This window comes from Ammospiza caudacuta, chromosome 23 (assembly GCF_027887145.1).
Source record: "Ammospiza caudacuta isolate bAmmCau1 chromosome 23, bAmmCau1.pri, whole genome shotgun sequence".
Lineage (NCBI taxonomy): Eukaryota > Metazoa > Chordata > Aves > Passeriformes > Passerellidae > Ammospiza > Ammospiza caudacuta.
The window spans coordinates 8,385,745-8,399,975 of record NC_080615.1 but is presented as its reverse complement, the minus strand read 5'-3'; the positions used below and the strand labels follow the sequence as shown (position 1 = coordinate 8,399,975).

The window sequence follows — 14,231 nt, the reverse complement described above, 5'->3', positions numbered from 1 at the left end:
TGGGGTTTCGGTGGTGCCTGGAGAGGCAAAGTCCTGCTCCCTAAAAGGGAGCTGCTCCTTCTGCCACCTCCAAAGCCGGGAAAAGCTTGGATTTTCCCTGCCTGCCTTGGAAAACTCTGCCCTCTCCCCACTGAACCACGCCAGCCACTTTGGTCCTGTTCCTGCCAATGCTCTGGCCCAGCCCTTGCCTCCCCCTGCCTCAGCAGCCCCTCCACCCCAGGGCACAGAGGGCTCTCAGCCCCCCAGATGCAGCACCCAGCACTGGGTTCTCCCCCTGACACATTTTTCCACAGTGAGGGAGCTCTGGGAGGGCAGAGGAGTGATGGATGGGGCGGGGGGAGAGGAGGGTTTTTCAGGCTTTATTTGGAAAGCTACACAAAAGGGCTTTGCTGATTAAAAAACAAACCCCAGCTTTAAAAAAATAAACCACCGAACCCAAAGACATGAGAAGAAGCCAGCCCTGCTCGGACAGAGCCACTGCCAGAGCAACTCAGGCTCCCCTCTGCAGCCCAAGGCAGGCCTACCTGCCACCACAGTGACACAGGGACAGCCCATCCTGCCCCAAACAGGCTGGCTCCTGCCTCCCCCGCCCCACAGCTGCTCTGCGCCCACTGCAGAGGAGGAATCAGCAGCACTGGAGCACGGGGGCAGGCAGAAACGCTGGCTGGAGATGAGTGAAACAACTCCCTGCTTCTAAACTGGGATAACTGGTGGGTAGGGGCCGGCTGCCAGCCGGGGAATGCCAGAGCTGTGGGGTCCCTGCCTGCAGAGGAGGCTGCCAGGGCCCTGCTGCATTTCCCAGGCTGGCTCTGCAGAGATCAGGGACACAGGGACACGTCCTGGCCCTGCTGCATTTCCCAGGCTGGCTCTGCAGAGATCAGGGACACAGGGACACGTCCTGGCCCTTCCCTACAGAAAGGGGCTCGGTGGGAATGGCACTGCACTCACAACGGTGCCCTGAGCGTCCAGCAGGGCAGGCTCCACCAGGAAAGGGTTTAAGGCTTGCTTTGTTTCCCAGGAGGAGGGAAGGGAAGCTCCCTTTCCAGTACCAGCCCTCTCTCCTTGTTTCCAAGCCCCTTCCAGCACCACCTCCCGCAGGACACAGTGGCAATGGTCCGTGGAGGCTCAGCAACGAGTCTGTGCTGCCCGAGCCCAGGCAGGTTGTACCAAGGGAGGGCTCCAGCCTAGCCCCAGTCAGCAGGGCTGGTGCTCCCTGTCCTCCCTGAGGAGTTCAGTCGATGCCTGCCTGCCCAAGAGCCCCGGGTCTGCCTCGTGGAAGCTCCCAGCTCTGCCACTGCTGGAAAGTTTGGGGTGTGTGGGGCTCCAGGACCCCTCCCGCCCGTCCTGGGCAGGCTCCAGGTGCTCACACTCCATCTCAGGCTCCTCCACGTCCTTCTCCCGGTACAGAGGCACCGACTCCATCTCCAGGTCGCTCTCCAGGGCTCGGTGCTTCCTGCCCTGCTGGTACCACCTGCAGCTGCTGGAGCCGGAGCAGGCCAGGTCCAGCCCCACCTCGTTCCTCGTCAGGCAAACCTCCAGCATGTAGTAAAACGTCCAGAACACGGCAAAGCATCCCAAGAGCAGGAGGGTCTGCAGAGGGAAACCCCTTGAAAAACCCACCCAGGGCCTGCCCAGTGCCCAGCAGAGAGGGCACAGAGCAGGGTCCTGCCCTTCCAGCCCATCCTGGGGCAGGCAGGGCTCCCGGCCTGCAGGCAGGCTCACCTTGAGGGTGTTGGCTGTGATGGTGTAACGCTGCTCCTCGGGGATGTCCAGCCCTGGGGGACAGGGCAGGGAGAAGTCACTGCTCAGGTACTGCCCACTCATGGCTTCCTCCAGCAGCCTGGGGACAGAGACACCTGTGAGGCTCCCATGGGTAGGGGGGCTCCAAAACACCCACAAAGGGTCTGCAGCGTCCCCTTCAGCACACAGAGCTGTGTTCTGTGTTCTGCAGCCCTGTGAGGTGTGAGGGCAGCCCCAGCAACAGGCTCCAACCCAGCCACTGCTCACAGGGAGGCAGGGATGAACTCCTCATCCTCCCTCTCCTGGCTCCCTCCGACCTGGGGACGGGGTGTTCTACCCCTGGGGGACGTGGTGCCCTACCTCTGCCGTTCCTTCATCTCTGCTGGGGACCAGGAGGAGCCGTACAGGGTCAGCTGCCACTGCCTCAAGGTGCCCGGCCTCAGGCTGTCGTCCCCTGGGGAGGAAGCAGGCTGCTCCAGCGGGGAACTCTCTGAGCCAACCACAGGAGCTGGCACTCCCTGGGACGTGGCACAGAGCTGCCAGCACTCCTGAGGGTGCCCTGAGGGCAGCACTCACCGATGTCCCTGATGAGCAGCCTGTAGGTGCCCTGCGCCTCCTCGCCCCAGCAGCGCACCGTGGAGAAGGTCCAGTCGGAGAAGCCATTGGGGTCCCTGCCAAGAGGGGAGGGGAAACAACCCCTGAGGGCTCACAGAGGCAGCAGCAGGAGCCAGCCCTGCCCTGTGCCCGCGGTGCTCACGAGTCCATGCTGCGGGTGGTGCCGATCAGGGACATCATCCCGCTGGGGCACAGCAGCCGGATCTCCAGGTTGCCACGGCGAGGGTGGGTTATGGTGACAGTGACAGCCACGTGCTCCAGGGTCCTCATGCCAGACAGCTGCAGGTCGGCAGGGGTCACTGGGAAAGGGGATTATTACTGTAATTAATACACCAGAAGAGTAAGATCCTCATGGGTATATAGAGATGTAGAGGAATAATCAAGGCTGGTTGGTCAAGGCTGGTGGTGTTGGGATGGAGTCCCCACTGCCAGGCAGCCCCACCAGGCTGTGGTGACACTTCACAGGACACACACGTGGCCTCTGCCTCTTCCCCACTGCCCTGTGTGGGGCTGGGAGATGTCCAGGCTGGCCCAGCCCATCTCCAGCCATTCCCAACTCCAGGAATGCTCCTGGCCCCAGAGCTGCTGACCACAGCCCCTCTGCAGGGGGCAGAGCTGGGTGGGTGCTCCAGCCCCTGCCAGGGGGGACATGGGCACATGGCAGGACAGGCAGTGACAGAGGCAGCAGTGTCCCCTGCCTGCAGGCCTGCTGGGAGCCACGCAGGGCTGGGCTGAGCTCTCCCTGCCCTGGTAGCCCCGGGCAGCCGCTGCTGCTCGGCACGGCCGGGCCAAGTCGGGAGCTGCAGCATTTCCTAAAATGGTCAAAGGCAGCAGAGCAGCTCTGGCCGCTGCCCAGCCCCGCTCCTGAGCCCGTCTGGCTCCCCAAACACATCAGAGCAGGGATGGGGGTGTGGGGAGGGGATCCCCTGGGGATGGGCAGCGGAAAAAGCTCAGGCAGCCCATCACTTAACCCCTTCCTGGCCTCCTGCAGCCCAGGGCTGGTCCTGCCGTGCTGTGCCACATGGCGGGGCTGGCTCTGCTCTCCCTGGCACACCCGGCAGGGCTGGCTCTGCTCTCCCTGGCACACCTGGCAGGGCAGGCTCTGCTCTCCATCCATGGCACACCTGTTCTTACCATTCCAGGCCACCTCCAGCTCCTGAGGGAGCCAGGGGATGCTCCTGCCCTCCTTCAGCACGGGGCTCACGTACGAGGCCAGGTAGGGCACGGACTCCCAGATCTGCCAGGGGAAGCAGAGAGGGCTCAGCATGGATTGCAGCCTCCCTGCACACCCGTCCCTCATCTCCCACAGGCTGCTCCTGCACTGGATGTGGGCCCAGGCCAAGGGGCCTCTCCCAGTGGTGCTCTGGGACACCCAGGGATGGGAGCAGTGCCCACATGCCCAGGAAAGGAGGGAAAGTCACTGCCTTGGAACCAGGAGGGCCCATGAAGGTTTGGGACTCCCCAGCTCTTTGAGTGGCGTCCTGAGGCTGTCCCACTCCAACCCCTGGTACAGGGACAGGGAACTGCAGAACCCAAGCGCCTGCAGGAAGAGGGAGCAGCCTGGAGGTCCCTGTGACCCTGGGGGCACAGCTGGCAGTGACAGTGACCTGACACAGCTGCACAGAGCTCCACACCCAGCTGGGACCAAGTGCCAAAGGGACGTGCCCTGGGCACCGTGTGACAGAGGAGGAAGAGATGGGGATGCCTCAGCCTGCTGTGAGCACACCACTGCTCCAGAGCTGCCAGCTGAGCACAGCCTGGTTGTGGGGCAGGACATCCTCTGGTTCTGGGGCAGGACACCCCCTGGTTGTGGGGCAGGACATCCCCTGGTTCTGGGGCAGGACACCCCCTGGTTGTGGGGCAGGACACCCTCCTGGTTGTGGGGCAGGACATCCTCCTGGTTCTGGGGCAGGACACCCCCTGGTTGTGGGGCAGGACACCCTCCTGGTTGTGGGGCAGGACACCCCCTGGTTGTGGGGCAGGACATCCTCTGGTTCTGGGGCAGGACACCCCCTGGTTGTGGGGCAGGACATCCCCTGGTTGTGGGGCAGGACACCCCCTGGTTGTGGGGCAGGACATCCTCCTGGTTCTGGGGCAGGACACTCCCTGGTTGTGGGGCAGGACACCCCCTGGTTGTGGGGCAGGACACCCTCCCTGCAGCCCCTGTGGAGGGAGGAAGGTGCTGGGGCTGCTCCTGTTGCCATGGATCAGGGCCCTGACCATGGCTATATATAGTGCTGGAGAGCAGCAGCTCTCAGGCCCTGCTGGGAGCCCCGTGAGCTCACAGCCAAAGCAGCCCCAGAGCAGGGCCAGCAGGATGGTGGCCAAAGCGCTGAACGGCAGCGGTGTCACTGCGCAGGAGCTGTCCCTGCCATGGGGCTGGGCTGGGCGGCTGTGCCCGCCCCGGGGCAGGGGTGGCAGGGCAGGGCATTACCTTGGCAGCGTTCACCAGCCTCCAGGCGTTGAGCAGGCCGAAGCCATGCTGGTGGCTGTGGCTGAAGCCAGCCTGGTTCGTGTCCCACTTGGCGTGACGGTCCTCGTACTGCAAAGACACACGGGGGGCCCTGCTCACCTGGGGGCTCAGGCAGCCTGAACCCCCAGCACGAAGGGAAGGAGGCCCAGACACATCCCACGGGTGACGAAGCAAACCCACATGGCCTTATTAGAAAGGAACAGGTTGATCTTTGTTTGAAACAAATCCCAGGACAAAGCGGCTTCCAGCTCCTCAGAAAGGAAATGGAGCTGCATGAAAGGGCACAAATGCCTCTGCTCTGAAACATCCCAGCTGCTCCCTGCTGCCCAAACCACTGCCTGTGGCATGGCAGAGGCCTTGGAGAGAAGGAACTGAGTCCTTTAAATCACCAAGAGTAAGGCAGGACAGATCTGGGTCCCATCACTCACTGGGTTGTAATGTTCTGGCAACATTGGCTTGGAAGTTATGGAAAACACTGTCCCATGCCAAAGGGAGCACAGCATCAGCTGGACACAGCCTCCTGCTCCCCAGAGGGGTGAGGGAGAAGCCCCATCCCTCCAGTGAGGTCCCACTGCTGCTCTGGGCGAAGGGCAGGGCTGTATTTGCTGCCCAGCTCTGTGGTGCCTGTTTCCAGGAGCCCAGGTCTCTGGAGAGCCCAGGAAAGGCCAGGCCAGGGCAGAGCTCCTGTTTCCCACTGCCTGGAGGGTGAGGTGACATTGCAGAGGTGGCAGCCCTTGGGCTGGGCCAGCACCACCTACTGAGCCCTGGAACCTGCTGAGTTCTGGCCTTGCTGAGCTCTGGAACCTGCTGAGCCCCTGGAAGACCCCTCCATTGGCAGATGGAGGCATTCCTGAGGCAAACAACCCATTTATTACCATGACAGGGGAAAATGCCTCAGCCACATTCCTGGAAGGAACAGGGGGTGAGGAGAGAGCCAGATGAGGCAGAGATTTATGGAAGGGCAGCAGACACAAACAAGGATGTGCACAGCAGGGCCCAGCATCCTGAAGCGCCCTGAGGGGAGGGAGGAAAAGGAGGGAGGAGGCCCAGGCTCACCTTGGTGGCAGTGAAGATGATGAGGGAGGGAGGGAGGGACTCACCTGGTGAAGATGATGACAGAGGGAGGGAGGGAGGGACTCACCTGGTGAAGATGATGACAGAGGGAGGGAGGGAGGGACTCACCTTGGTGGCGGTGAAGGTGATGAAGGACAGAGGAGGGACTCACCTTGGTGGCAGTGAAGGTGATGAAGGACAGAGGAGGGACTCACCTTGGTGGCAGTGAAGGTGATGAAGGACACAGGAGGGACTCACCTTGGTGGCGGTGAAGGTGATGAAGGACAGAGGAGGGACTCACCTTGGTGGCAGTGAAGGTGATGAAGGACACAGGAGGGACTCACCTTGGTGGTGGTGAAGGTGATGAAGGACACAGGAGGGACTCACCTTGGTGGCAGTGAAGGTGATGAAGGACACAGGAGGGACTCACCTTGGTGGTGGTGAAGATGACGGAGGGAGGGACTCACCTTGGTGGCGGTGAAGACGATGAAGGACACAGGAGGGACTCACCTTGGTGGCAGTGAAGATGATGAAGGACACAGGAGGGACTCACCTTGGTGGCGGTGAAGACGATGACGGAGGGAGGGACTCACCTTGGTGGCGGTGAAGACGATGACGTGCTGCACGTCGCGCCAGGTGAGGCAGGGCCGCACCTGCAGCATCAGCGCGATCATCCCCGCGGCCAGCGGGGCGGCCGCCGACGTCCCCGTGTGCCCCTCCGTGCAGCCCGTGCCCTTCTGCAGGTCCCAGTCGGTGGTCACCTGCCCAGGAACGGGGCACAGGCCCCCGTCAGGCTGCTGGGCTGCGCAGGGACGTGCGCTCCGTGTCCGTGCCAGCCCGAGCCCAGCCTGGGACACGGCTGTCCCTGGGACAGCCTGACCGCAGGGACAGGGATCCCAGCTGGGACTGCGCAGGGGGACGGCTCCCTTTGCGGAGAGAGAGGAACTAGCCCTAACTAAGGAACTCTGTGGGAAACCCCTGGCAGACACAGCGTGGGCTCTTCCTCACTGTCACCGCTGGTCAGTGTCACAACCAGGGCCCACGTGGGGCTGTGCAGAGCACACACAGCCTCTGAAGAGGCATCAGGCAGCTCTCAGACTGTGCCACCTCACTGCAAAGCGAGTGCATCCATCTCCCTCTGCTCCCCGTGGGGAGACAGCCCAAAATCTGAAGGGTTTATTGTGTTTTTGCTTGGCTCCATCCCATTTTTCCAGCTGTGAGTGGCTCCAGCTCACGCTGGGACACTGAGTGTCCCACACAGAGCACCCTGAGAGCACAAACTTTCAGTAGGAAACACATCCAGTGCCAGAAGCTGTATTAAATTCTTCCCATTAAGGAAACCACGCAAAGTTTATGGTCTGGTAAAAGAAAAAAAAAAAACACAAAAAGAGCTGGAGCAGATGGCTGCAGGGAAATTAACTCTGAGTTAACTCTGGCAGCACTGCAGCGAGCTGCAGGGTGCCCAGGAGCAGACTGTGCTCCTGAAAAAGGCTGTGTGGGGTTCAGCAGCTCCTGAAAAGGGCTGTGTGGGGTTTAGCAGTGAAAAAGGGCTGTGTGGGGTTCAGCAAGGCTCAGGCTGGCTGAAGGAGCCACTGTGGCACAGACTGTTCCCAGGCTACATGTGCACCTTGCCCTGGTGCCCCATGGAGTGCCAGCTCCCCTGTCAGTGTCCCACAAAGCCAGTGTTGAAAATGAACGTGCATTTGTGACCTCCAAAGCACTCACACCATGCTGGGGGAAGCCAGAGCAAGCCCTGAGCCTGGAGCTCCTCATGGGATGCAGCACAGCCCTCGCTGGTTCCCTGTTTTCCCAGGGTCAGCACTTTCCAACCCAGCCTGGGACTGGTGCAGGGACTCCTGACAGCAAGGACCAGCCCTGCTCTGGGTTTTACTGACCCTGTGGCAGACTGTGCCATGCCCTGGCTGGGCACAGATCCCTGCCCTGGCTCTGGGCTGCAGGAGGAGCTGGCTGAGCCCCAGCCAGGTGCCTGAGGACCCCAGGCTCTCCCTGTGCCCCAGGTTTCCCCAGCCTGTTCGACAAGCCCGGACTGTGGCAGGCACAGAGCCACAGGAAAGAGCTTTTGGCAAGTCCTGTTCTGGTGGGAGATCCTCCAAACACGGACAGCCCAACCCCAAATATCAGGAGGCAGCAATGCTTCCCCCAAGCTGCCCTGGGGTGGGTGGGCTCTGCTGGCCCCACAGGACAGGAAGGGGTCCCAGCACTGGGGTGGGGGCAGCCTGGCACCGAGGGAGGGACAGGCTGGCTCAGGCCTGCAGGGGGGAAAACAGCCATGGCTGCTTGGCTCGGGCAGAAAGGACGTGTTGTTGAGAAGAAGTCGTTTTTTGGCAAAAGAAGGGAAAAGCTGATAAAAATATTCTTAAAAATTCAGCTGGGAGAGGCCCACGTGCCAGAACAGAGGAGAAGCTTGGGCCAAGTGGTTTAAAGAGCCCGAGGCTCTCCCTGCCCTCCGTGCTCCAGCATCCCTTGGGAGCAGAGCGAGGGGGGCTGAGAAACAGGAGCCTCCCTCTGTTTGTGCAGGGCCTGGACAAAAGGCACATCAGAGGGAATGAAAGGGAATCAGAGGGGACAGAGCCATGTCCTGGCTGTCCCTGGGGTGGCCGGGAGGGCACAGACAGGGGACACAGGTACTCACGATGCTCCTCATCATCTTGTCCCCGCCGCTGAAGGTGACAGCCAGCATGGAGGCACACTCCTCAGCATAGAAGGGCATGGAGCCAGTCTCATCCACAGCTCCTGGGGAAAAGGGAGAGACACCCCTGTGTGAAACTGCCCTGTTCCCACTGCTGGGACTTCGGGGTGGTGATCCCCGGAGAGCCTCTCCTGCCATGTGCTCCTCCAGGGCCTGGGAGCTGGGCAGGGGAATCAGAACCAGGCCTGTGTTTGCCCATCTAGAAGATCTACAGGAAGGGCAGCCAGGATAAATAATCCCTCACTGTGCTCAGTGTCACACAGATCACACAGATCTCCTGCCCCTCACGCAGCCTCTGCTCTGGAGAATGGATCACACACTTCTCCTCTAACAAATGATGGGAACGCTGCATTCCAGATCATTCCCTGAACATGGCAGTGTCTGTCACAGCCCTGGGAGGGAGGCCTGGGCACGGGCAGGAATTTCCCTGGCCTCCTCTTGCTCTGAGGCTCAGAAGCAAAGTGCGGGCGTGGGGGCCGAAGCCCAGCACACCCAGACACTGCCGTGCTCGTCCCAGACATTCCCCACAGACTCCCAGCAGCTCCCAGCTGGGCAGGCTCTGTGCTTTTGGGATCACCTCACTGCCGCAGGCCGAGGGCAGCAGACGGAAGGCTCACCTATGGTGACGGTGTAGATGGAGTTGGCGTATCCATCGTAGTTGCAGTTGTCACTGTGCTGGCCCCCGTTGCCACTGGCCACCACGAAGATGCTCCCGAAGCCGCGGCGACCGGCGATCACCCCGTGCTGCAGGGCAGCCTGCGGGGAGGGACAGGGCAGGGGGCTCCTTCCACTGACCCCAGGGCAGGGGGCTTCTTCCACTGACCCCAGGGCAGGGGGCTCCTTCCACACTGACCCCAGGGCAGGGGGCTCCTTCCACTGACCCCAGGGCAGGGGGCTCCTTCCACTGACCCCAGGGCAGGGGGCTCCTTCCACACTGACCCCAGGGCAGGGGGCTCCTTCCGCTGACCCCAGGGGAGGGGGCTCCTGCCACTCCTTCCACTGACCCCAGGGCAGGGGGCTCCTTCCACGCTGATCCCAGGGATCCCTGCAGCAGCCAGCCCAGCACCTGTGATCAGGGCTCCCCACACAGAGCCACTGCCCCTCTCTGAGTGCCCAGCCCCACAGACCCTGGGGCTTTGCCTTTGCTGGCACCCACCACAGCTGGGGCCCCACCTGGCAGCACATTTCAGCCCAGACTCTGCTCCCGCCCAGGGAAAGGAGCAGAGTTTCAGCACATTTCAGCCCAGACTCTGCTCCCACCTAGGGGAAGGACACGTCTGAGGGATGAGCAAGAACACAGCCCCACTGGCAGTGACACCCTGCTCTCCCTCCCCTGGCAGATGAGGGCACATTCTGCCCATTCTCTGTGGCACAGCGAGCTCTGCCTGTGCTTTGTGTCCTGGAGCCTGTTCCAGCTGTCTCTGCAGGCAGGAAGGGAATAAATTAACCTGCAGGGCTGGGAACCATTTGTTATGGTGAGCGAACTGCTCGGTTGTCAGCGCTGCTGAGCTGTGGTTGGAAGAGCACAGCAGCAGAGCACTGGAGCAGAACCACACCCCAGTGCTGCTTTTGGGGCCCCTCAGTGACCCCTTGCTGCAGCACAGGCAGGCTGGGTGTGCTCTGCAGCAGTTCTGCAGCACAGGAGCTCTGAGAAAACCTTAATGGTCTGGGAAGGAGCAGCCTCAGCTCTGACTCTGCTTCCCACTGCAATCCCACCCCACTTTGTTTACTGCCAGTATCCAAGGGCACCATCCCTGCCTGGAGAGCCACCCTGAGCACAGGGAAAGCTCCAGCTCCTGAGCAGAGAGCACCCCGTGGGCTGCACAGGCTGTCAGGGCCACACCTTCCACAGGTTGGGAAAGAGCCTTTCCCTGCTGGAAGCAGCCTCTCCTTGGAAAGCTCACCCTGCCCTGCCCTGCCCTCCTGCTGCAGCGTGGCCTCTCCCAACCAGGGACACCTGTGCTGGCACCAAGGGACACACACACAGACGTGCAGAGTGTCACAGCCACATCCCTCCCCTCCTGAATGGGCAGGCAACAGCCACAAGCCCTGGAGGCTCCCCCAGGGCTGCTGGGGCAGGGATTTACCTTTCCCAGCTGGTGGGGGCCATCCACAGTCTTCCCATCGTCGTCGGGACCCCAGCTGCAAAGAGAGACAGGGTGAGGTGACAGCCCCAGGCAGCTCTTCCTGCCACCACAGCGAGCTCCCAGCTGCTCCCAGAGCCACCACTGGGACTGCAGAGCACTGCACTTTCCCACCCGTCAGGACGGCCCCTCGCTGCTGGGACATGGCTGCCGTGTCTGCACTGTGCCCCCTGGGTCAGATTCCAGGGCACAAAATGTTTGATTTTTATTTAACGAGAGGCTTCTCACACATTCCAGTCCCCGTCACGGCTCAGCCGGGGCTGCCTGACCACAGAGGGGAGCACAGTGCCCCCTCCAGCACAGCCAGCCCAGGGGATGTGCTGCAGCAGCACACAGAGGGACTTCTCACAACTGCAGGAGCTGTGCAGAGCCCGGGACAGGTCTCCAGGAACAGGATTGTGGTGCCTCAAGGCTAACCGCAGCCACAAGAGCACACACAGGGACAGCTCACACCTGCAGGAGCTGTGCAGAGCCCGGGACAGGTCTCCACCAACAGGATTGTGGTTAACAAGGCCATCTGATAACAAGGTTATCAAGGCTAATTGCAGCCACAGCAGGATGGGAGCTGGTGTGAGCGCTCAGCCATGAGCTGTGAGCCGTCCCCAGGCAGGGCAGGGCTGGCAGCCAGCTCAGGGTCCCAGAGCTCACCTGCAGCTGTAAATGTCATTGATCTGATAGTGCTTGTTGAAGGCAATGGCCTCCATGCTGTCCGTGAGGGGCCCGTCCAGCACTCGGATGCCTGCAGGACAGAGGGACACGGGTCACACGAGCCGCACAAACTGCAAACACTCTCCTGGCTCGAGGCTGCCCCGCTGTGCTCACCCTGCAAGGCCAGCCCAGCTCCGGAGGGCTGAGGCAGTGCCAGCTCCTGCTGGATCTGGGGCAAACCCTCCCGTTCCCCGTGCCGCTGTTCGTGCAGCGCCAAGGGCCAGCCCAGCTCAGGCACATCCGAGCTATACTGGTGACACTGCAGTACCCAGGGGTGGGGGCAGCCCTGGCAGCCCTGGCAGGGGACGTACCCGCGATGCGGCTGCCGAAGGCGACGCCCACGGTGCAGAAGCTGTTGTTGGGCACGGCCGCGATCTCCCCGGCGCAGCGCGTGCCGTGGTGGTTCCCGTTCTCCTCGTCGGGGTGAGGCATGGGGTCAGGGTCGTTGGAGTTCAGGTCATAGCTGCCCTCTGGGCTCTGCAAACACACCCACGCTCACCACTGGGCTCTGCTCCCCTCAGGTTGGGAACAGCAGGAGTTAAGAGAGCACAGCACGGGCTGAAACACAGGCTGGGCATCAGGGGAACTTGGAGGCTGCTTCCTCACAGGGCTGCAGCTCATCACTGCCAGCTCTGCTGTGGGGAAGGGACCAACCAGGGCAGCTCCAGGCACTGCTGCGGGTCAGAGGGATCCCAGCTGCCCTCCACGTGTTGCACAAAGACAGGTTACCCCAAAACCCGGGTGCAGAACCTCCCAGGAAAGGTTTGCTGCTGGCACTTTCCGCCCTGGCTGAGCCAAGGTGACAGCACAGGCTGGACCCTGAGCTCGCACACACTCCTGTCACACTGCCCGGCCTGCAGGCTGCACAGGCACTCACGTAGTTTGGCTGGATGTCCTTGATGGTGTGCTCCACGCCGTCGTCCACCACCACCACCGTGACCCCGCGCCCCGTCACGTTCCGCTCCCACACGCCCGTGACGTTGATGTCCTTGCCGGGGCTCTTGCGGTTGTTCTAAGCACCAGAAGGGACAGTGAGGGGACAGGGTCAGCGCTGAGGGGACCTCCTGGGGGCACTGGACATGGTGTGTGGGGCTGGGGCCAGCACGGGAAGGACTCACAGGACAGTCAGGGGAGATTGTTTGAGGCTGACAACGAGCAGAAGTTGCTGGAGCCATGAGGTGGAGGGCACAGTGTGCTCCAGCCAAAGCCCTCTGCCCACCCCAACGCCACCAGTGCGCAACCGGCTGCAGGAGCTGCTTCCTCCCATCATCACAGCGAGCGCATGGCAGGCAGGGCGAGCTCTCAGCGAGCTCCCTCCTCTCCAAAGCACAGTAAGAGGCTGCTCTGCCTCCTGCATGACAGCTCTCCCATGGCCACACACACAGCCCGAGCCTGGCAGCACAGCAGGAGCCGGGAAACCACTCACCAGATGCCACTGCTGGGGGTATTTGGGATCGTTAAAGTGCAGGCTGCGCTTGGAGCGCTTCAGAAGCTTCTGTTCCGAGTGCCACCGCACGCTGTCGTGCTGTGCAAACAAAGTGTCCACGGATCTCCTGATGGCTTCGTGCTCAGCCACCGCGTGGCCGTCGGGCTGGTAGGCAAAGAGGTAATGGCCCTTGAGCTCCCCGACACGGCCCATGTTCACCAGCCCCGCAGTCCGGGCCAGCTCCTCTGCCCGCTGCTCCAGCTCCTCCTCGGGTGCCTCCAGGCTGACCGCCCACGTCAGCTTCCCGTGGCCTCCCTCAGCGTCCAGGGCCGGCGAGGCCAGGGGGATCCAGGAAGCGCTGAGCCAAAGGCACGTGTGGATGCAGAGCGTGGCCTCCATCCCCGCACTCCATAGCGGCGCTCCCCACCTCCAGTGCGGCATCAGACAGGAGGGCTGCAAGGGCAGAGGTGAAACTGGTGAGAAGCCCTCCTGATGAGGGACACGGTGGCCAGGGCCACCTGAAGGTCCCACAGAGCCCCATAGGGGTTGCCCCCAACCCGCTGCATGGCAGATCCCCTTCCTGGGGAACACCAGCGGCTCCTTCCCAGGGCTCAGAACGGGAGGCATAGCCAGGGATCGATCCCAGCCCTGCCCTGCCCTGCCCTGCCGGGTGCCAGCCCCGCGCCAGGAAACACCGCACTGGGCTGCCAGCAGGAGAAGCCACTTCCCCCTCTTGCCTCTGATAAGGAACTGATAAGAAACTCTTGATGCGTGGCTCCCCAGAGCAAACACCACGGGCACCGCCATGGTCCGCGGGCAGCCCAGAGCCGGTTCCTCCTCTGCAGGAGCCCCACGGAACTCGTTCCTCACCCGCTCCACGGCCGGAGGAACCGGCTTTTCCCTGGCACGGGCAGCAATCACCGCCGAGCCCCGGTTCAACCCGCAGTCCACAAACCAGGGCACCGCAGAGCGGGGAAACATCTCCCGAGGTCCCGCTGCCCGGCCGTGCCCGGGGCTCCGCACCCCGGCCCTTTTCCTCCCGGAACCCGCTCCATTCCCCTCTGACACAGCTCATCAGCCGCACACCGAACCCCGCGTTTCTCCCCCCAAAAGCCGGGCTTCAAGCGCCCCGGCAGCGGCACCGCGCAGCGCCCCGGGGCAGCCGCGGCGCTCCCCGCTCCGCCGGTCACCGGCACCGGGGACACCGCGGAGGTCGCCCCCGGGCACAGCACCCCCGCTCCGCTCCGCCACCCCCGCCCGGGCCCGGCGGCAGCGCTCCCCGGCCCGGCGCGCATCCCTCCCGCCGCCCGGAGCCCAGCGCCGCCCGCCGGTGCCGCCCCGCAGCGCCCACCGGGCATGAGC

The 14,231-nt window shown here is 62.8% G+C and overlaps 1 protein-coding gene across 1 annotated transcript; it reads right to left on the bottom strand.

Annotated features, from left to right (window-relative positions):
* Positions 1–412: 412 nt before the first annotated feature.
* Positions 413–13,310, bottom strand: PCSK7 (proprotein convertase subtilisin/kexin type 7). The gene is made up of 15 exons (XM_058819193.1): positions 12,870–13,310; positions 12,321–12,455; positions 11,755–11,920; positions 11,384–11,474; positions 10,679–10,733; positions 9,209–9,347; positions 8,535–8,635; positions 6,475–6,642; positions 4,790–4,897; positions 3,490–3,592; positions 2,498–2,654; positions 2,317–2,411; positions 2,101–2,194; positions 1,723–1,840; positions 413–1,590 (listed from the first exon to the last, which is right to left on the bottom strand). The coding sequence occupies exons 1-15, from the start codon at positions 13,308–13,310 to the stop codon at positions 1,195–1,197; spliced, it is 2,367 nt and encodes a 788-aa protein (XP_058675176.1). The 3' UTR covers positions 413–1,194.
* Between the last annotated feature and the right edge of the window lie 921 nt (positions 13,311–14,231).